The 22289-nt window shown below is 37.4% G+C and overlaps 1 protein-coding gene and 1 pseudogene across 1 annotated transcript in view; one reads left to right on the forward strand and one right to left on the reverse strand.

The window, feature by feature from the left end:
• Positions 1 to 9803: 9803 nt before the first annotated feature.
• LOC111319404 (uncharacterized) overlaps positions 9804 to 22289 on the reverse strand; it is a 44967-nt gene continuing 32481 nt past the window's right edge. The window contains exons 6-9 of the mRNA XM_088749599.1: positions 16464 to 16535; positions 12804 to 12875; positions 11306 to 11377; positions 9804 to 9879 (exon numbers count right to left, since the gene is read on the reverse strand). Of these exons, the coding sequence (XP_088605725.1) occupies positions 9804 to 9879; positions 11306 to 11377; positions 12804 to 12875; positions 16464 to 16535 (292 nt within the window). The remainder of the gene's footprint in view (positions 9880 to 11305; positions 11378 to 12803; positions 12876 to 16463; positions 16536 to 22289) is intronic.
• Positions 12059 to 12652, forward strand: LOC148739902 (uncharacterized; annotated as a pseudogene).

A 22289-nucleotide genomic window follows, 5' to 3' on the forward strand; every position in this document is an offset into this window, starting at 1 on the left:
ACTACTTGCATTTGATGAAGGGATTTTGAATTTTGGATGAAGCACCAGGGACAGCTCATAACCTGAATACTCGAGAGAGTATTAACCAGTCAGATGCGAGCTTTTATCACCTCACGGTCACTTCTGTTTTCTTTCTGTAGATCCATAGTGACATTTAATTCAAAGCAAAATGGCACTTTAATAATACTTGGAAACTTTTAACATCACAACGGTCTATCGGTGGTAGACACTTAAAACTTAGAGGGGTAGTGAATTATTACCTTCTTTTTTTAACTTCTTCTGAAAATGATTTATTTGATAGAATAGCAAACTACTACTCAGTAATTCAATCTTTTGTTTTACTTAAGCGTTTTAACAAATTATTAATTCTCAACCAAATTCTTCAATATAGTTTTTCCCGTAACTGCCCAAGTAAAAGTGAGGCTTCGATAGCCCATAAAGTGGCTACTCTCCTTGAGTGACCAATCAAAAACCATTCTCTCTTTTACCTTTGCCACTGGGCCCTGCAGTCTCTTCACTCTCCACCTGCTCCTTAGATTCACCAGCTTTAAGAAAGCAAAGTTATGATTAGAATAAATGAGTGCCTCGGGTTATGTAAAGTACTTGACTGAGAATTGCTCTCACTGTCACTATATGAGCTAAAAAATTTCCAGTCAAATGAAGAAATGAAGTGGTCTACATAGCGAATTCATTACTCGTTTGTAGGCAGGCAGACTGCCCCAGTTGGCCAGCTGTGAAGTTCATGAACAACTTGCACTGCGAGCAGGAGTAAATGCAACATTTGTTAAACAATTCTCAGTTCAAAAAATCAATTCATTCTTTTTACCTTTCCCGCTTGGCTTTTCAGGTATAGGCTTACCTTTTCCTTCTTGAACTGCACAAATAGGTTTTAAAAAGATTGCATTGATAAAAATGTATAAATTTGATTACTTGCATTTCATGAAACTGTCAAGAATTCTGGGTGGGGTACCAGGGACAGCTCGTAACCTCGATTTTGAGGACTTTTTAACAGTCAGCTTTGAACTTCTATCACTTCTTAAAATCTTCGTTAAAGGGCTTTTAATTTCTGGTCCTGGATTACTGCGATGAGTGCATACCGTTGACCTACATGTAACTGCCCCAGTAACTTTTTCATAGCAGTAATAAAAAAGAACAACCCGGTGTTTGCTTTCCTTCAGATTTTTTTCATGTCTCTTTATGTCATTTGAATCAAGGTCCTATCGATGAAACGCCCAATAATTGCAATATCTTTGGAATCTTGTATCAGTAGTTAAAAATTACAGTTACAACTACTGTCCGTCATAATAAAAAAGTTTCTGTTTCTTTCATGCACGTACCTTATCCACCATTTACCTACATTTTTCTTTGTCTGTAGATCCATTATGACATTTATTTGAACGTGAAATAAAACTTTCGTAGAACTAACTTTCAGCTTTTTTAACCAATTTTCAAACTTTTTAAATTTTCAGCCGGAAAAAAAAAGTCGCTGGAAGTTTAAAATATTTTTTCGAAACTAGTTCACAGAAAGGGATGTTTTGGCAAAATAAAAGAAAAATTCGAGTTTTCGTCACTGATTTTCGATTCTTGAAATATTCTGGTGGCTTCTCTTAATTACCTTCTTTTCGTCTTCTTCTACGGTAGTGGCTTTCTCCATGGTGAACAGTAACTGCAGCAAGATAAAGAGCACCTTTCATTTGACTAACATGGTAATTGTTTCGTAAAGGCTCAATAGTTAATACTCGACTAATTCAATTAATACATATGGGTTATTAACCAAGCGTGAGGTCAAGATGGCTGGATATTGGCCGAGTTCTTTTTTTGCATTTTTATGGACCTCGACTTCATCTCGGTCCATAAAAATGCGAAAAAGAACGAGGCTAATATTCAGCTATCTTGACCATGCTTGGTTAATAAAGGATTCATTATATCGCAAAAAGATTTCGCTTTAATAAGAATTATGAATGACTTGTTTACTTCGAAAGAAAGCCAACTTTCTTTTTGGCAGAACAGACGTAAGAGGGTCGTTTTTGTTTCCTTTGTTTTGACTATCTTCGGCCACTTTTTGCGTATCCATCGCCGAAATTGTAGTTCTAGTTCTATTTTCTCATGCGCGGAATCAATGCAGGCAACCCCGAGCGGGCAAGATGAGCCCATCTTGCCCGTTCGGGTAGCCAGTCAGAACACAGGATTCGCTTCATATTGCCTTTAGGTGCTACGAGGGATGTAATAAGTGTAGATATAAACATAACTTCTTACTCAAATAAGAGAATTTGTTACTATTGATTTGTATTGCGCAAATATCAATCTAGAAATGTTCATTTGCGAAAATTTCATTTAAATAGACAACATGCCTGAAGAGCCTAAAACTTCACAATATAATTAAACAATGGTTTTGCATAAATTCATTTACACTGAAGGTGATCCTTTGAAGGTTTCAATCAAGTGTTGCTCATTTTCTCGGAAAAAAATTAATTTGTGGGCACCTTTGAAATTAACACCTCTCATCGCAAGTTTAACATTTCTCTGACAACAGCAAACTTGTCACTAAGACGTTTTTCAATCACGATGATCTGTTAGGTTCAGTAAGAGAGGGAGGAAATACGAAGCTACTCTCGTGAATACACTTATTTGATTGTTGGTTATGTCGTTAATAATATGGAATACCGATCTTGTCGGTATGATACAAAAAAAAAAAGAAAGAATACAGTCAAGTATTCCGTGCGCCAACTCGGTAGCACCAGCCAATACTTTGGGTGATACAAGGCATTCCTTGATTCGCTGTTTTGTGAAATAGTATATTTTCCTCTCAAAAAAATTAAAATTGAAAAGACCTTACCTTTCACAGTCTTTTTAGTGGCTGGTCGGATGTCAAAACCATCCTCATAATCTGTTTCAAGAAACAAGTAGAGTAAACCATGTCAGGAGGCTTTTGGTTCATGTTTTCTTCTTGAATACATTACAAAACAATTTCATTTTATATTAAGTATTATTAAAAACTAGATCATTGGATAATGCAATTCAAGACTTTTTATTGGCTTAGCCATTATGGTATATCAGCCAATATACCATAATCTACAAATATGGCAAGCGTACGTGTCAGCTTAAAATTAAAAGGGAGCTAAAAATTTAATAAAATTTAATAATTTCATTTAACGTTTTTAATAAAACAAGTATTCCACTCGCGCTCTATTATCTATTGATTTATGAAATATACAACCAAGTTATCCAGACCAAAAAATAAAAGACCTGAGATACTTCGGTAAAGTTTAACTGTAAGCTTTATATTTAGAACTGGATGCGTGCGAGCGTTAACATTTGTCCGAAAGCCCTAGAAATCACGATGAATTAGCTGATTTCTCGATGAATATAAACTTGTTATGTTACACAGCTCATATTTACATCTGCAAGATTGTGAGTTTTATTTCAATTAACAAGTAATAATACCTGAGGAAGATGCACTTTCATCCCCTCTACAGGCTTGCTCCATCGCTGTCGACAAAGTTAAGGAATATATTTAAGTTAGAGTTATTTATCATATAATAAAACCAAAAACTCAAAACATAATGATCATTATCAATATATAGGAATCATTCATTTACAACAGCCGTGTCGTATGTGGGACGAGGGCATCTTTCTCCCATGATACACTGTACAGGTTGCTAAAGGAAAGGGAGGGGCGTCTCACCAGTAGAGGTAAAAAGTCCTTAAGGAAAAGTTTCAACAAAATTTTTAAACGTATCTGAAGAAAAACAAAGCTGGTTAAACTAGGCGTTCTTCTTGCAGTCACCAACCAAAAGTGATAACGCCAAATTTAGTCACTTTTATGTCATATGGAAAAACTTTTTCTATCTTTTCTCTCTCAAAATGCGCAAAAAGATTTTACCAGAACAGAAAAGGAATGCTGTGGTTTTTCTCCAGGTATTTCAATTTGAAAGAGCAAATATCCTGGTAGATTTAAAATAAACTAGATATACATGCCAAGGAAGTTATGTTGCAAAGTCAGTCATGGCATAACCATCAACATCAGTGTCACGGTTGAAAGTTTTTCGGGTCGAATAATGTCCTTGGTATGTTTCCCATTAAGTGGTTTTGCTTCACTATTTACAACGTGCTGTCTGAAAGTAAGTGTACAGATGGAGCACTCACCTGGTTGCGGAGCAAGCAATTCAAGGGCTTCCATTTCTGAAATATCGTGGTGTTCTATTACTTGCATTTCAATGTGTTCCCCTACGAGGAAAAAATTGGAAGAAAAAAAATCAGGATTACTAATGAACGCAAAAAAAGGATGGAAAAGTTGTTACGCGAAAAATTTCCGAGGTGGAGAAGGCGTATTTCATGTGTAATTACATTCATCAACCTTATTAACAATATCAATATGATTTATCCTTTTATCGCCATATTTATATTATTATCTGAACATAATTTTTTATAGTCTTACGTTTTATACATGAGCCTCTGGCTCGGGCAAATTGGTAACCATTCCTCACGTAAAGACAATAACCTTGATTGATTGATTGATTATTACCCTCTTCGTTGATAGCGTGTGCATCTTCATTTCCAGCCTGTCCCTGCTGATCATTGTCTGCTTCTTCTATGTTATAAAACAAAAAAGAATGACTTGGTCTTCCCCAAACAGAGAATAAGCCACTGTCAGGCTTTTCCAAACCTTTATTACACAAAAATCATTCTACAAGTCAGATTTGTATTAATCTTACATTGAAATTTAAGACAGAGGTTGATTCCTTTATATTTTGATAATAATTTTCAAATTTACGCTCCATTCTTATTCAAAAGGGTTTGACAAATGGCTTCAATTTGCGTCAATACTCGTAGAACATGGCTTTGATCGATCAGAAATCGATCAGAAATATTATTTCACCTAGCGACGCCCCCATCCCCCCATGAAACTTGCTCTGCTTCCATTTCTACCCACATATTTAGAGTCACTCCTGATTCCTTTTTGTACGCCACAGGCGTAATAAATTGGAAAATCGAGGTGTGAAGCACCATTATTGTTATTATGGTATTTTAAAATGGAACATCAAACTGTACCTTCTTGATTTTGCCCTCTGTTGAAAAAAGATCGAACATTCGACCACAGCTTCCTCAGTTTTGGTTTCAGTATAGCTTGCACCTACACATCAGGAATTTATGGGATAGTTAGTGTGAGACTTTTGAATAATCTCTGTTATATTCATGTTGGTCTCCATGGTCATAATCAACTCTTTTTCATTTCTGATTTTCTATGTCAATCGTCACAATTACAAAATGAAGTTGCCAGCCTACCCTGACACGAGATCAAATTTCAACATGACAGTATGTCCTATTCAATAGTGAAAATTAAATAGACCTGTTACCTGTGGAGTAGAAAGCGTATAAAGCAATGGGTTGATAGCTGAATTGATCGGCAGAGCGAACACTGCAATCCACACTGCCAGATCACCAGGGGGATCAAATGTTTTCTCGACGTGAGACTTGATGCCGATAGCAATGATTGGTATCCAACACAAGAAGTCGGTCAGAATGATAAAGAACACCCTTTTGGCAAGTGCTCTTTCTCTTCTGGTTTGTGCACTTTGTGCTCTTGCTCGTTTTTCACGCACAGTTCCAAGTGCACCAAGCCGTCTGCTTGACGACCATGATTTCAACAAGATGGCAATATAAGCCACCATAATGAAGATAAAAAGAGAAAAATTTAGAGCGATAAAGATGGAAGTGGAGTATTCCCAGCCTTCTTGTAGCTGCGGGGAAAGCTGCAGGGGCAAGCACACTACGTTCTTGCCATAATACCAGTCACCGAAGTAGTGCATTCCAGACAAGGGAAGGAATGCCATAATGCCTCCCACCAGCCAGATGACTGCGCACATTATACGAGTCTGCCTTGGTGTAATTTTTGCAAAAGTGTAGGGAAACACAATGTTCTTTAGCCTGTCCCATGCAATCAGTGAGATCGTCATAACTGATACCTCACTTGAAAAGACAGACATGGCGCCATTGAAATGGCAAAACCAACCAGTGCGCCACTCATAGTCGTGCAGGTAGTATTCTCCTGACCATTGCAGGTCTTTTATACCTATAATGATAAGGTAAATACCCATGATACCGTCTGAGATTCCGAGATTCACCAACATGATAGACTGGACCACATTGTTATCAGGGTAAAAATACTGCCACCCAACAACAAACAAAGACCCAAACAACGAAAGAAGACCAACAACCCAAAGACTTCTCCTTGGAGCAAGGTTACGGAACATAGAGTGACAGCTTGCGAAGTTGTCATTGAAAGAATAGTCGCAATCGGCATCCTGCCTGAAAAGATCGAGGTGGCAGCACATGAGGTTGGTGTCCAAAGTTCTGGAATCAAAAAAAAACTACACTTTATTATTACATCGCTAAACATCATTAACAAGCATATGCTTACATAAAATGATGGGAAATTAATAATTTTTAATTGATTAATATGATAGGCTGTTATTTAAGAAAAGATGTGATTGAAGGAAATGATTTTTATGAACCGAGTCTTACACTCTGATAATGTGCTTCAACTGCCTGGTAAAAATTCCTTTGGGGAGCTCAGCCATCAGGTTGTAATGCATGAACCTGCAGTTTTGAGTAATAATTAATCAAACATTAAGTCGATTTATATCCTAGTTCGATTAATAAAATAAATTTGACTTATTACAAAAAGTGTATTTCCAAGAATAGAATTTACTTGTTATCATATGACCCGTCTGCCCCCACTCGTGCAATCCCCAAAGAAAACCATAGTGAAAGATGAAAAAGCCGACCGGCGCTAGTGTACTTACACGGCGACATTGTTCGCTGTTGTTGCAAAAAATGAGTGACAGCAGGGAACAAACAAGAATAAATAAGCTGTGAGTTCCTTGTTTTGACTCGAAAAAGAAAGGAAAAGTTTTCACTTAGAATTTTTCTTTTATGATTTCCCTCGCCCGCTGGTCTATTGAGTCCTATTTAAGTTAAAACAAACTTTTTGGTATTTTTTAAAACTTAATTAGTCAGAGGTCATGTGATAAAATGCTTATTGAAAGAGTGATGTCGGGCTAGACTGGAAAATGTTTGGCTCTCTTGGCTCGACCTAACTCATTCAATAAATACATGTTAATGTTGAAATAGACTGTCCAAAAAAAAAAAAAAAAAAGTTTTTGGTGTCAAGTTAAGCATCTGCAACTTGCTGTGAACTTACAAAAATCGCAATTCGTGGGCATAGTTGAAAGTTGTGATGGAAACGTTTTGTATCTTATTGCCGAAGATATCGCTGAAATAAAGAACATAATCACTTACAATTACTAGGTAGACAGTTTCTTACAATTGTCATTTTCTTCATAAATTTGCAGGGATTGCTGTTCTCCTATCTGATTCCCAACTATCTGTGTTTGCATTTGACTAACATCCACCCTTGCTTACTACAAATATGTTTGGTGAATAAAAGGCCACATTTGTAGTCTAACAGATATCAATACAACTTACTTTCATAGGTAGTTTATTTTTTAATAGTTTGGATATATCAACAAAGTTGAAGTGGTAAATTGGCCACCGTAACGATTACAAAAGCTGGCGTTTCGAGCGTTAGCCCTTCGTCGGAGCGAAAGACGAAGGGCTAATGCTCGAAACGTCAGCTTTTGTAATCGTTACGGTGGCCAATTTACCATTTGAACTTTGTTGATATATCCAAATTATTTCGTTACCCCCACCGGCGCAGCCCCAAACAGTTTCTTTAGAAACTATCAGCCTTTATTCAGTTTATTTTGCACCCATGTCTATTCTACTTCATATTAAAATTTTTAAAGTAAAATCTCAGATTTTAAATACTTCTGTTATACTCTTTCTATCGCTTTAAATATCCTAGAGTTATGTTTCTTTTTTTTACTCGTGATTAACTGTACTCACATGGCTTTGAGGTTTTCGACGCCCTTGAAAATTTTGTAGGGCAAAGCCTTAATTTTGTTTTCCGAGAGATATCTTAAACGAGTGAAAGGAATAAAAGATAAATATCAAAATACAGTAACATAATGTGATTGCAATTGGGTGTAGTACATTTTATTTAAGTGATAACGGAGTTAACATTACAATACTACTGTAATTTTGGTTTTATCAACTGAGTTGATAATATAGAATTACCCCCGTAAAGTAAAAGATGACACTTCGAGCGTTAGCCCCTCACCAGAGCTTATATGGTTTGCGAAACAGATCATCTTAGGACAAAGTTTCAACTCTGAGTGTACTTACAATTCGGTCAAATTTACTAAGCCCTGGAAGTGATCTTCATGAAGCCTCTCAATTTTGTTGTAGTCCAATTTCCTGAATACAGGAAAATGGAAAGTTTAGACCGATATACGCAGATGTACCTGTCGAGTGATATCTTAAACACTGTTTTTTTTTTAAAGTCACTACTGTAGTTCAGGCAAGGCGATGGCAATGCTTTTTCCAATAAAATAGCTCCCAATTCTTATATCTTTATCTTCAAAGATAAACATCAGATATAAGTATAATGTTCTCAAGGTTAAGCTCGAAAACTCTCAGTTTTATTTCCAAGCGCCTTAAGGAGGTCTATTATTTATTTGTATTGTCTATTATTGAATTAAAAAAATATATATTTATGATCCATTCCTGTTACATATTACAAACTTATTGGGGTAGTTTGATCATCCAATACAACAGTATAATATACAACATATAAAAGGAGACAAAAACGTTCGCCTTCTACAAGTATATTATAGTTAGAGTTGTCATAAACTAGGAAGCTGTTGTGTTTACCACATTCCGATATTTTCTAGAAAATCATCAAAAAATTATTTTCAATCTTTGATGTCAATAACAGTCTTACTCACAGAAATTCTACCGCTGTAATGTTTCTGAAGATGTGCGGTGGCAGATTTCCAAGTTCATTGTTTGACAAATCCCTAAAAAGTTACTACAGTTACAAGGAATTCGCTAACGATAGAATTACCATCTAAACTGATTCATAGAATAATAATTAAGGCAGTTTTTCGTGAAAATTTTTCCAAAAGTGTAGTTTACTTGTGTAGTGGCTTCCCCTTTTCAGTTTATTTCCCCCAAATCCTTAGGACATATTCCCAGGAAGAGGGCTGATGTCTTAAAATCCAGCTCAAGAAGACCTTAGCATATGAAGAGCAACAAGAACATGAGAACATCAGAGACATCTTTTAAGAAAAGAATGACATGAAATATGTTTCCCTCATACAAAATGGAAAAACAAGCCGTTCAAGGAAATATCCACCTTCGACTTTTTCGGAGGGAAACTCCTCACGGCAATAAATTTAAAAAAAAAAGAAAAAAAAGAAAAAGAAACAAAAAAATAACTTAAAGAAAAAATTGCAACGTCACCTGTACAAGAAAGATGCCAAATCATCTCTATTATCACAACTATTATAATTTTTTCTATCATTACTATTATGATTGCTTTTATTATTATTATTATCACTATCATTATAATCATTATCAACATTATCACTGGTGCAGCCGTAAGTTAATGGTTTATCATATGTTAAAAGCTGGTACTTTAGAAGAAATCTGGGAGTTCTTGAGACTGCTATTTAATCAGGAGATTTCAAGCGTTCAAACCCCCAAGTACCGTGACGTTACTTAACAAAGCACATCAGCTGCTTAAAATAGCATTCTGTTATTCCATTAATCAGATTTACAAGTCAAACTGGAAAACTTGAGGATGTTTGATCTGTGATGGCTGTGCTTTTGTAGACAATGTCATAAAAATGATAATTTGATTCTTCCCAATTATCCCCATTGTTCAATAACCATTTCCCTTACAGATGTATCAGCTTGGAAAGGCTGTTGAAAAGTCCGTTTGGCAGACTCTTCAGCTTGTTCTTTGACAGATAGCTAATAGGAATGACGATACAAGAAAATGCATTAAGTCTATAATCTGAAATTTATAATTAGAATACATATAAATGCTGATCATCTAAGAACAGAAAATCTAAATGTAGACATAGACATGCAATGTGTGTCTTATAGAATAGGAAACATTCAACATTTACTCCATACATTTAGTTTGGTCATTATTTCTAACACAAAGAAATCAGCAGCTGAAAACTTGAAATTTGCTTGCACACTGAACCCTCTTCCGCAACAATGGCAACGCCTGACTCTCTAGCCATTTCTTTGACATCACTCCAGTGGATTGATAAAGAAATGATAAGCTCGTGATCTAAAAATATGCCAACTGACTCAAAACAGAGAGGGAAATTCCAAGAAAACAGCTTTGAAATTCATAACATACCTGGCTGGTTCTCACTGAAAATGTCAATTCAGTAAGGGCCTGTTTGCACTACGTGAAATGTTGTTTGTTTTGCAAAAAAATCTGTCAACGCGATACCATTTTTCGTGCGAACGATTTTTGTGTCCACCAGAATTTTCGTAACTGCCACCAAACTTCAAAGATGCCATCAACAAAATTTGGAGGCCTTAATTTTTTTTTTGGGCGAGAAAATCTATTGTTCCTTGACAGATACCCTTCAACTAGTCATCATATTTCGTGGTTGAACATAGTAAGTTGTCGAATGACTCTCACCCCATTTTCCAATGTCTGCGGAAAAAAAACTTCAGGGAAGTTACGATTTCAAACCAGGATTCTACAGGTGGACGGCGGTGCCAACGTCTGTTCAAGAGCTGATTTAAAGTACGTCTCCTTGATCGGTAAAAGCCGAATCCCACCCAACAAAACCAGAAGTAATTGTTGACTAGCCCCAATCAGGTTTAGCATGGCAAGCAAACAGCGAAGAATCGAAGGGAGATTAAAACATTTCGCGGGGGCATTTTGCTTTACGATCAGTCGTTGACTAGAAACGAAATAAAAGAAAAACGCACTGACTAGAAATCTCGGTACTACTTCGATTGATTGACATCTGTGGTTACACAAAACATTTGCACGTTCTAAGTGCGAACGCTTATTACGAAAACAAAAATTCGTTGTTGCAAAATTTTCAATTTTTTTGCAAATACCAAACCAAATTTCTCAGTGTAGTGCGAACAGGGCCTAACAAACACACGATTTAAGATGTTTCAGTCTTAACAAGATGTCATCAGTGCAGATGGATAGATTTTAGAATCTACAATTGGGAAATATTTTCTTTCTAAAGGCTTTAATTGGTGTCAGGAAGGAAAAGTATGACAGAATCTGTGTAAAAATACACTAGAAATTATAAGCTGTAATTTATGAAAGAGAGGAAAGGTTGATTTCGTGCTTAAACACTTTATGCAGTTGTTGGAGTTAATTCCAGAGGAATCCTGATATAAAATGACTTACAGTTCTGTCAGGCTTTTTAGATCTTGGAATAAATCAGAAGGCAATTCAGTAAAGTTGTTGTCTTGCAACCATCTGTGTTGAAATAGGGAAAAAAACATAATCTGTTATATAACATGTCCTCAGTTTTATTAGAACAGTTTTCTACTAACATTTCTTATGATCACTGAAGGAAAAGGGAAAAAGAGAAGGGAAAAACTAAATGGAAAAAGTACTCTCTATGGTAGGATGTTTTTACTTCATACATACTGAAATACTTCCCACTGACCGACACGTTTCAAAGATTGGAAAAGAACGACTGTGAAAATGCATCGTTAATCCAATCAGACACACGTGTAAATCACAGTGCAAGATTTCTGAATGAAATGAAATATGATACCGCAGACTATCTCATCAACACATTGAAAACCAAACGGCTAATGTCTCCAAACTCGATCCAGTGCTATAAACTCAGAAAAGGTCTTTCTCACAAGAGATAAAGAAGGGTTTTGTTGCGAGACGTTTCTCGTGCTCGTAAAGGCACTTGACAATAACGCGCTTTACTGATCTTGGATGGCGAGAATCATATGCTAGGTATTGGTCAGTGTGTGTCGGCTTCCTAGATACACCGGTGGTCAGGCGTCTACCACTGCGGTGTCGATGAGGGCGAGTGTATTGTTACTTTCATTGTCCATGGTTAAGCGAATGGAAGGTTGTTGGTGGTTTAAATGCTTTAGGAAGCTTTTTTTACGCTGTCGTTATTTACGATGAGAATAAAAATCTGTTCTTGCTTGTAATGGTAATCCTTCCTCCTTCGTGCAGCGGCTAACAACCGCTGGCACTGAACTCCCCACCCAGTTCAGATCCACCGCAGCCCTACCCTATGTCAAAGGCCTCTCCGAACAACTTCGCCGCTGTGTAAAAGAACAAGGCATACGCACTGTTTTCAAGTCAGAGACTAGGCTACGATCACACCTAGTACGCCCAAAAGACGCCGTCGACCTCGCTAAAAAGCCGAATGGCGTAGTATAGAGGATTCCCTGTGGGTGCGAAAAGGTTTACGTTCGCAAAACTGGAAGAGCTATGCAAGGAACAAGGCGGGGATATTCGACTCGTTAAGACGCAGACCTCCGCCAGCTCAGAGCACGCGCCCACACCACCGGACATACCTCGCTCTAGAACGAAGTAGAGTTTATTGCTATTGATCCCCATTTCTACGCACGCAAGGTGAAAGAGGCAATTCACAAAAGGCTTAACCATAACAACATTAACAGAGACAGTGAAATTGAAACAGCAGAGGCCTGGATGCCGACGATCAAAAAGTACAACAGCAGGAGAGCCGTGTGGCAGCGGACTACAGTGGGAACCTGAACCGAAAGATGCACCAATCAGAGCCACGTTACTCCATCCAATCGCAGCTGAGCACAGCAGCATATATGTGACGCGTATATAGTCGACCTTGTTTGAAGAAGACTAGCAGTCGATTACTTTCCTTTTTTGTAGTATTTTTATATTAACTTACAGTTCCTCTAGCCTTGCCATGTTTTTGAAGACACTTCCACTCAATCCTCTCATGTCGTTGTCATTCAGGCGTCTGCGTTATTTACCATATGAAAGGGATTAATAGTATCAAGAGTTTATCTGATTTAGTAGGGTATTACTGAGACCTTTCAGGGCTTTTTCCGGTGACAGTTACAGATGTTTTTACATGTTAGCAAAAGTCGGCATCAGTGTCATTGGGTGAAGAGCTGTTTGTATTATCTTCACCAGGAATCATCTGGCAACATTATTTATTTATTTATCTATCTATTTCTCAACAATATTTTAGCAGAAATGCCCAGTTCAGCATATGCTTATTTAAATGGGGCTCTGCATAAGAATTAGAATACAACTACATTAGAATACAACCGCATTTTACATAGATTTTTGTAGTTTGCAATGGGAATTTGGTAATTTGTTCTTGTAAACTGGGATAATCTCTAGTTAATGAACTTGATGTATAACAGACAATTAAATCTTGTAAACGGTCAGTCCTGGGTGAGGGTTGACCGGTAGTAGTAACCGTGGGTACATTTCTTCTTTACTCAAATAGCCACACGTTTCGAATGAGAGATTAGAAGATTTTGTTAACCTTATTAGCGTTTGTATCTTTTAATCACGAAATTTAAAAGACTAAAAAAATCTAAAACATGCGGATCGAACAAAAACAAAGGATTTCTTACAATTCTCTCAGCTCCGTGTTCTTGTCAAAGATTCCTGGTGACAGGTGGTGCAATTGCATTTCAGACAGGTACCTATAAATTCAACGAAAATTTACCAAAACATAGCACAGAGCTGGGATACATGTGAAGTAATATATAATATAATTGAATATCCTTCACGCAAAAACTAAATATACATCCTGCCATTTTAAGTGCTTGTGCTAAGTGGCCTAGTCTCTATTTATTTTATTCGTGAATATCTAGACAATTCAGCATAGCTGGTTTAAATGGGGCCCTGTAACACCACTCATCCCACCTCAGGGAGGACATCCACCATACAGTAATCTCATGCGTGGGAAATTAACGTTCGCCTACCCCGTATCCTGCAGGAGATGGGACCTACCGTTTATTCGTCCTTATCGGCAGAAGACTAGAATATCTATCCATTTCTTGATATTATAGAAAGATATCAAATTCTCCTAAGTTATTTTAAGACCATGAGTATTGGTCCGGCCGGGGCTCGAACCCTCGACCTCCCGCACAACACTATCCGGCGCTCTAACCAATTGTGCTAAGTGGGGGACGGTGCTCTTTAACCTGTCACGTGTTCTTTAACCTAATGATGCCGAGCACTTCTCGTCTGCTATAGGTTAAAGGCTAAGATTGCCAAAGTTTATTACAGAAGCAACTAACTATGGAGGTTTCCTTGGATGTTTTACTATTTTTTTTTTACCTTATGTTTCGGTTTTTAGTAGCATTAACAAAATCACGTGTTTGTCGATAGAGGCGTACTCGATGGTGACAAATCTTGATAAGCATTGGAGAATGAGTTCCATCGTTATCATGCCTCTTATCACTTTAGTAAAAGTTTCGTTTATGTCTAAATACAAATAAAAAGATTCATAGATTGTCTACCAATTCTAGAATATGTCATGACAGTTTGTTATGCATATTAGTTTTGAGGCTACTTTTCAGTTAATTGCTTAAACTGCAGTTTACCTGTGGGGATCATTGTTGTACTTGATCTTTGGCAGGTCAAATGAAATTCATTGTATCACAAACGATGATCAGATCTCTACACAGGTAATATGAAGCCTCTAAAATGTGCCCTATTCCTAACGAGTGGCATCGAAGCTCATTTGGGAGCAGCATCTAACCAGTTACGGGAGGACAAGGGTTAAAGGCCTGACTCTTTCTTTTTTTTCCAGGTCTTTCTCTGCAATTACTGAAATCACAGCCTACCTCCGAAGATTATTGCTTTACTTGATTGTGCACTCTTTTGACAAAGGTTTCCTGATGTTCTAGTCTCAACGCATAATCGCAATGTCAGAGGGAAAGGATTTTTTTTTTTTTTTGGCTTGAAAATGTACTCAAGCAAGTCCCGTAAAGTGTAGTAAGTTTTAAACTACATGGACAGATATTATTTGTTGTTTTCTACTGAACGAAAATTTACTTACAACCATGATAATTCAGTATTTGTGGCGAAAACATCAGATGGCAAAGCTCTCAAGGGGTTGATAGACAAGTCCCTAAAAGATAAAAAAAATAAAAAAATGATCAGGCGTGCAACGAACAACTTGTTTTAAAATGTTTTGAAGATTTATTTTAGCCAATGCGATGCCAAAAGCCTGTTACGAACGATGAGCATATCCAAAAATATCGGTGGAGAGGTTGTGTGTTTCAGGCTGTTTGACTGAGAGTAGCGTCGCAGAATGTTTAGAATACTAGATTCGGTTGGCAGAATGTTTAGAATACTTGGATTCGGTTGAGATTTCATGGGGACAAACGACTTTAGATTAAGAATGGTGAAAGCTTTGCCATTCATTCATTAACATGACAGTGGCGCGAAAGGCGAGTGACCTATAAGCAGCTGACTGACGATACCAAACACGCGGGATAAATTATCGTAGTTTTACAAGCGTGCTGTTAAGGCTTTTTTCAGGGCTGGAAATTCTTGTTAAACATCGGGGTTTGTATGATAAAACTGTTTTTAGAATTGTCCGGTCATTTCTTTCTTGAGATAATATGCAATGACTTTAGGTCAGTTTCTATCTTGTAAAATAGCGAAAGTGTTTCGCATTGAATGAGTCCTGAAACAAGCATCTCAAATCGCTGCTTTTACCACCAATTCATCTCTCAAAGGACGGTAAGCCAAAACTCCGCAGCCTCGAGCAGCCCGTATCCCTGTTCAACCATCAAGTCAGGTATCTAATTATTCCTCAATTACGCAAATTTACTATGCATACTATTACGCCATCGAAAGGTCCATGATATATATGATACCTTGTTAGACGTTTTGTTGTGTAGTATCGCTGAGTATTTTTAAAAAGTTGTGCAGTATTTAGACGAGCCCGAAGGGCGAGTCAAAATACAAATAACGAGTAAAGTTAAAATACTCAGTGATACTACACAACAAAACGCCTAATAAGTTATTTATTATCCAACACGCCAAATTGTTAATTATGTGCGGGCGAATTTCGCGGATATTTATTTACGGGGAGTGCGTGACAGAAGTATGCGAAGCGGAACGGAATTGGTGCGTTGTCGTGTTGCTGTTTCTATTTTCTTCAATAAATGAGGAAATTTCCTGGTTGTCTAGCTGTTTTTCTTCGTTCGATTCATCTCATAAACTTGGATCTATAATTGCCAGCCATTTTGCCTCTTGGTCGTCAGAAATATGATTCAAATTGTACGCCATTTTTATTTTCGTAACTTCAATCCAATTCTTCGCTTGTGCGATGCGAGAAAACCTGTCCAACCGGTTCTCTGGAGTATAAATAACGCGTGATATTTGTACTCGTCTATGGCGTTATTTGTACTCTACGGAGTGTAGTTAGATAATAATCTGTAGTATTGCACCACAGCGCCTATAGAAAGTTTACAAATCTTTTTAAAATGCCTGATCTGGTCTGCTGATATTCCCACCTACTCGGAATGGATTTGATGCGTTCTTTACTTAAAAGGGAAGGCGCCAAACTTACAAGTCAGTTAGTCGGGTGTTGTTTCTAAAAATGCCTGATGGCAATTTCCTCAACTGATTGTTGTGCAACCACCTATCAAAGATAATTAAGAGAAATGTTAATTACGCTGTGTAAGTAGGTAATTGCTGTATTTTTCCATGTTCTACACAAGGTCCTAGAACAGTTAAAACATACCCGCTAACAAACTCATCTCGTTTAAACTGCGATGTTTTCTTTTCGCTGTTAGTTAAAAGAGGTTAATGAGCTACCCAATAATACATGTAAAGGATGAAATTACATTTGGCCTTCTAATGTATTTGTCATCATAGGCGACAATGACTATAGGAGAGTCTGAGGGTTGGTTGCCGACAAAGTTTTATAACCGACCTACAACCTGACAGGTTGCTCAGAAAACTTAAATGACATGTTGTTTTGTTCCCTTGGAATTAAAATACACGAGAGTGGGAAAGTTTGAATAATAACACAACATCTCTCAGTTTTTCTTTTTTTTTTTAATCATATATTCAGCAGGCGCAAATTGAAACACTATGTTTAGGTTTATATCTCCAGATACAGTAGTGATACAAAATTAACATTCTGTTTTGAATGGTTTGTTTAAGACTTCAAAAGAGGTGATTAAAAGAGATCAAATAGGTCAGTCTTCTGTTCAGGCTTTACAATGCAAAATTTGCATGCTCTATAGTCAGTGATATATATTCCGTGGTTTTGAATTCTCAGGCTGCAGACGAGTGAGGACAAGAGAATATAATAGGATATTTTAACGAATAAAGTCAAAGAGAGTAGTCCGCAATGGAATAAAAAGACTGTTTTGAATGAAGCTGATTCTACATTCTATTTTAAAGTATTTGTATGTGTAATCAAATGACGACGAGTGAAATTAGGAAATAATTTCACGCGCGTTTTGTCAAAATTCTGATAATTTCTCGAGCCTTTAGGCGAGGGAAATTATCAGAATTTTGACAAAACGCAAGTGAAATTATTTTCTAATCTCACGAGAAAACCATTTAATTACTTTTTAATATCGTGGTTGACAAATTACGTTCATAACCGTAATTGTTTTTACTGGTTTATTCTATCGAAAACCGAGAATATGAAGAAGAATATAGTTTTCCTTTAAAGCATACATTATTGTTAAAGTTCGTAATTTTCTGAGTTTCCTCACAAAAAAAATACCTTTCGAATTCTTCGTGCCTGTTAACAATTTTCGGCCGCTTCTTTTAATTTCGTAACCTCTTCAAGGGTCACTGTCTTAAATCTCGGCGCAATCTTGGCTCTGATCGAGATGCAAGAGATGTTACCATGGTAATTTTGTAATTTCACATGTGAAATTAAAACTTAACGCTGAAATTTCGCACCAAAATTAAGGAGTAATTTGTCACCTACGATATTAGAACTGTTATTCCTTGCATATAACCTTCATACCTATAGCTGAAGGTATACAACCACAAAACATCCACAACAAATTCCCTCTGCCTCAAGTTTGTACACCTTTCTCGCTGAAAAGACTTTGATTGCAAAAAAAAACTGCGCTAAGTTTATTCAAGAACTTGTGACAATTACATAATAACCTTTGTTATTGTCGCTTAACGTATGCGACCTGGTGATATTCTTCGTCGAATAATTTTTTCCTCAATTAGTAGTCATTGTATAGTGGTATATAATTCAGGAGCAGAACATTTTTTCGAAGACGTACCGTTCTGAAGGATCTCGAGATAAGTTTAGGCCTAAAAACAGTTTTAAAGAATCTCGAAATAAGTTTAAGTGTTTATTTTTGGTGTTCATCCGATCATTTCTAACTTTGTAAATATCTTGACAGCCCTCACAAACATAAAGAAGTTTCAGGGAAAAAAGTTTATATATTGGACGTATGACATCTTTTTTCATAAGTGTGGTCATTTCGTAGGTCTGCCCTTATCCTAAGGTCTACTTTATAAGAACTATAACCATTAATGGACCAATTTCGGTATATGCATACCCTGAACTTCCTAAGAGAATATTGAAAAAAATCCATCCTTGTAAGTCTTTGTCGTGTACTAGGACAGCCATAGTTCGCAAATATACGCGGGAACTTACAGTGTGTGCGAGAGCGCGAAAGTGAAGAGTGATGTACTTCGTGTGATCGGAATAAAGCGTCTGTTTTTAAGCCTTTTGTAGTGCGTCTTTGTGGCGCGCCTTTGTTGCCTCACTACACTACAGTCTTGAAGTGTGTACACCGACCTGATGAGCGTACGCCGACATGTTTTTACTATTTAAGAGCTAAAAGCGCTCGAAACCCAGAATTGGTTATAAGACCTTTCTCATTTCATGTAAAAAATATCATATGATTAATGATAGGCCATTTGGAAAATCTATCATCGACAAGAAAAGTACAGGTATCCTTTTATTCCATGGGAAATTCCAATGAGAAATCATAAATGTGGCTTTAGTTCTGTTGAAAGTGAAATTACATTTGGCTGGTCAGTACCAATTTGTCATTAGTTGAGGCATATTTGGTAATTCAATTTAACCTTCAGCTCTGAAAACTAGTCGTCCAAATCGCTGTGTGCTGTTGGTATCGCAAGGGTCTAGTATAAGAGGGCGGTTCCACCTCCAGTTCATCGTTTTGTGTTATCATGGAATTTTTGTTTCGCTTTCAGAATTATGTAAAAAAAGAGTAAATATATGTGTAACGTTAGCGGCCAGAAATATCACGGAAGACAGGGTAAAGTTACCTATGATCAGGCTTAATGGCCTACCAACCCGAAAAATGTTTCTAATCGGTCACGGTACCTCTCATCACTTCTTTCTTCTCTTACAGAGCAGCAACAAAACACAATACAAGCTCTTGTGAAGCTAGAGTTAAAGAACTGACTGGGAACGTTTCCGAGATTAAAATCAGGCCTTATGAATTCAATGTCTCTTTTTTTAAAGCTTTGGATGGTCTACGGTCAGCCATTCAATTATACTTATGCATAGTCCTGCAAATAACCTGGTGGCTTTGACAACCGTCTAGATCTTATGGTCTTTGGCTAGATTGCTTAGAGCTTGTCAGGTGTTATAGACAGAGCCAGGGACTTACTTTGTAGTGCCACTGTTGGTTTGTCTAGCTATTTAGGAATTTTTTGAGCTTCTGCTGATGGGGGTGCATGAAGCTCGCCCGGAATTGCTCAGATGGATGGCCATTGGGCGAACATCTTTTGCATCTGAGAAGTATTCCAAGATTGTTTCTCCAAGCTGTGTAGGGTTGGGTCATAAGTCGTCTCTCTCTCTCTGGGTTTCCTTAAGTTGGTGGTCTGTAACAGGAAGAAAGTGGGTGGCAGGCTCTTGACAGATTGTCGGCCGGCATATCTTTCCCAGGCTTGTAGCCAGCCACACCGTCGAAGCCACGAAAAGAGTTGCTGTAGCCTCTTGGGTGCTGATGCTGAGATCTTGAGCAAAATAGAGACCTAGGGTTTTTTAACAGTCTACTTACTGGCTGTTATGCTCCATGCCAAAGACTGGGGCCTAAATTCCTTTTCGATCTGCGAGTGCTTCCTTTGTACCAACGTGAGCGCCCTACTTGCAAATGTCATTGGCTGACCATGCTGCATCAGTAAAAAGCGAAGCTCATCAAGGACACATCTCCTTGACCCTCCGTTAGGTCACTCTGGCCGAAGGGCTGGGTTCTTTGGAAACCGCGACTTTGATCGTTCAAAGGCATCTTTATGCTAATGAATCCAGATTTACTCGCAATTCTTGTGTATCAGGCGGAATAGGGGCTCTCACATCGAAAATTTTTGTAGGAATTTAAATACGTACTTCACTTGCCCTATAAATCCCTGCACTGCTAGCACATCCACAGGTCGCCCCATCTTGACTATTGCGTCAGCTTTCCTTGGATCTGCCTACCCTTTGCTTCTTCGTCATCACATGTCCAATGAATGGCGCTTGGCTTCCATCGAAATGGAACTTCTCATTGATTAGCTTCATGAGTTTTCCTCAACAACGGCATTGCTCTATTATGAAATTTGTGTAGTCCTCGTAAATTAAGTTCGTCCTGCCAGCCAAGCATTAACTATTTCAAAACTCCAATACTTTATCGGTCCTACTTTTCTCTTCATTGGAGGCAAAGGTTAAACCAGAGTGCATATCGAGGGCTTCTGGCCTGATACATGTGAGGAAAATCGATAGTCGTCCAGCTTCCATTATAAATTAAGAGTAAATTTGTTTTGAAGCTTTTCTTTGCAATTCTTTGCTAGATCGATCTCTACAAAGATCTAGCCTCGGAAGAACTGAAGAATTAGAGGTGAAGAAAAGATTGCTGCGGTGTTTGAGGCTTGGAACCGATCCGCTGCTGCCGCTATCGGCTTGTGACATCATATTTTTCAAGGTTGTGTCGCCGTATCTTGGTCCAGAGTCAGCTTTAATTGGACTAAAACTCAGTTAAAAAGCTTTTTGAGAATTCATTAGGGTGATTTAGCTAGCAAGGGGAAAGGAACGTCTGTTGAAAACAGCACGCCCAGCAAAATACTGATAATAAACTGGGTCGTGAACATCGCTCCGTTTCGTTGTCTTTCAGAAGCGACTTGGCGATCGTTGCAATGAGATTTCAACGTTACATTTTTTCCCGAATATCCTAAACCTGGCTCTTTAAAGATCGCCAACACAACTTTTTTGTTTTCAAGGAAAGCGAAATTATCTTCTTTGAGAGTTATACAATAATCACAAACAGAGGATAACTATAGATACAACAAGTAAGATGATAATAATATGAATCCATATGGGCCATTAAACTTCATCATTATTCCATTCCAGTCAAATATCGTGTCTATTGATTCATCTTTCAAATATTGCAGCTACCTAAACAATTTGTTTCTGAAATCTGTGTCTATGTCACTTTTCTTCACAATTCTACAAAGAATAGCTTGGAAATCGTCGTAGTTTTTCCCCTGTTTACTGAATATTTCTTCTCATTCATGGGAAACACCACCTCGTTAGAGTTTCAATGCATTTTGAACGTATTCATGGCGAAGCCATGTAGAAACCAAGCGACGCAACGACAATGCTGTTTACAAAAGTCTGTTTAAAGTCTACTCCGATTCGAAGTAGAAAACGGTTTCTTAGTTTGAAAGCTCATGTGAGCTAGTATTTTAAGAAACCCTTCTATTGTCAAACGTAAGCCCAAATTTATTTTGATGGGTTGGTAATCTTTTTTTCTAAAAATGAATTATTTTTAAAGTACATTCCTTTCGCCTTTTTAAGCATATTCGATGACAGTATTTTAGGCGTCTTGATAGCATCGATTAGGTTTAGATATAAGCAATATGGAGTTCGCGACTTCTTTGTCTGTTGTGGCCAGTTGACTGTGACTTAAAGTTATAAATATTTGTCTTACCTCAGTTATGAAATATTTGAGTGAATCGAAAAGATTAAAAGCACCCTAGTTTATTCACCTCTGCTGATTGACAAGTTGTCAATTAAATCGATTAAAACTTGTATCGTACGTTTATTAAGGATGTACCAAAGTGTATGCAAACCGTCAGAGTAATTTGTGCAGTTGTTAAATTAAGTTGCAGTAAGGGCTTTTTACATTTGACCTTTTTGAGGCGATTTTTATTGAAAACCTAGAGGAACCGGGGGGTAATCCATCTTCCCCCCGGAAGAAATCAAAACAGAAACCAGTTTTTCGTTTTGAGTTTTGGGGTCGATCCTTCGAAAACTGGCAAAGTTTCACTGAAATCGGGGTGTTGGCATGTGTCACGACTGCCTGGTGCTCTAGTGGACACGTTCTTCATTAATTTAATTTTTGGGAACATGAAATGGCTGTATGAAAACTGTTCAGAATATTTCTGGACTTAAAATCTAAAA

This window comes from Stylophora pistillata, chromosome 2, assembly GCF_964205215.1.
Source record: "Stylophora pistillata chromosome 2, jaStyPist1.2, whole genome shotgun sequence".
NCBI lineage: Eukaryota > Metazoa > Cnidaria > Anthozoa > Scleractinia > Pocilloporidae > Stylophora > Stylophora pistillata.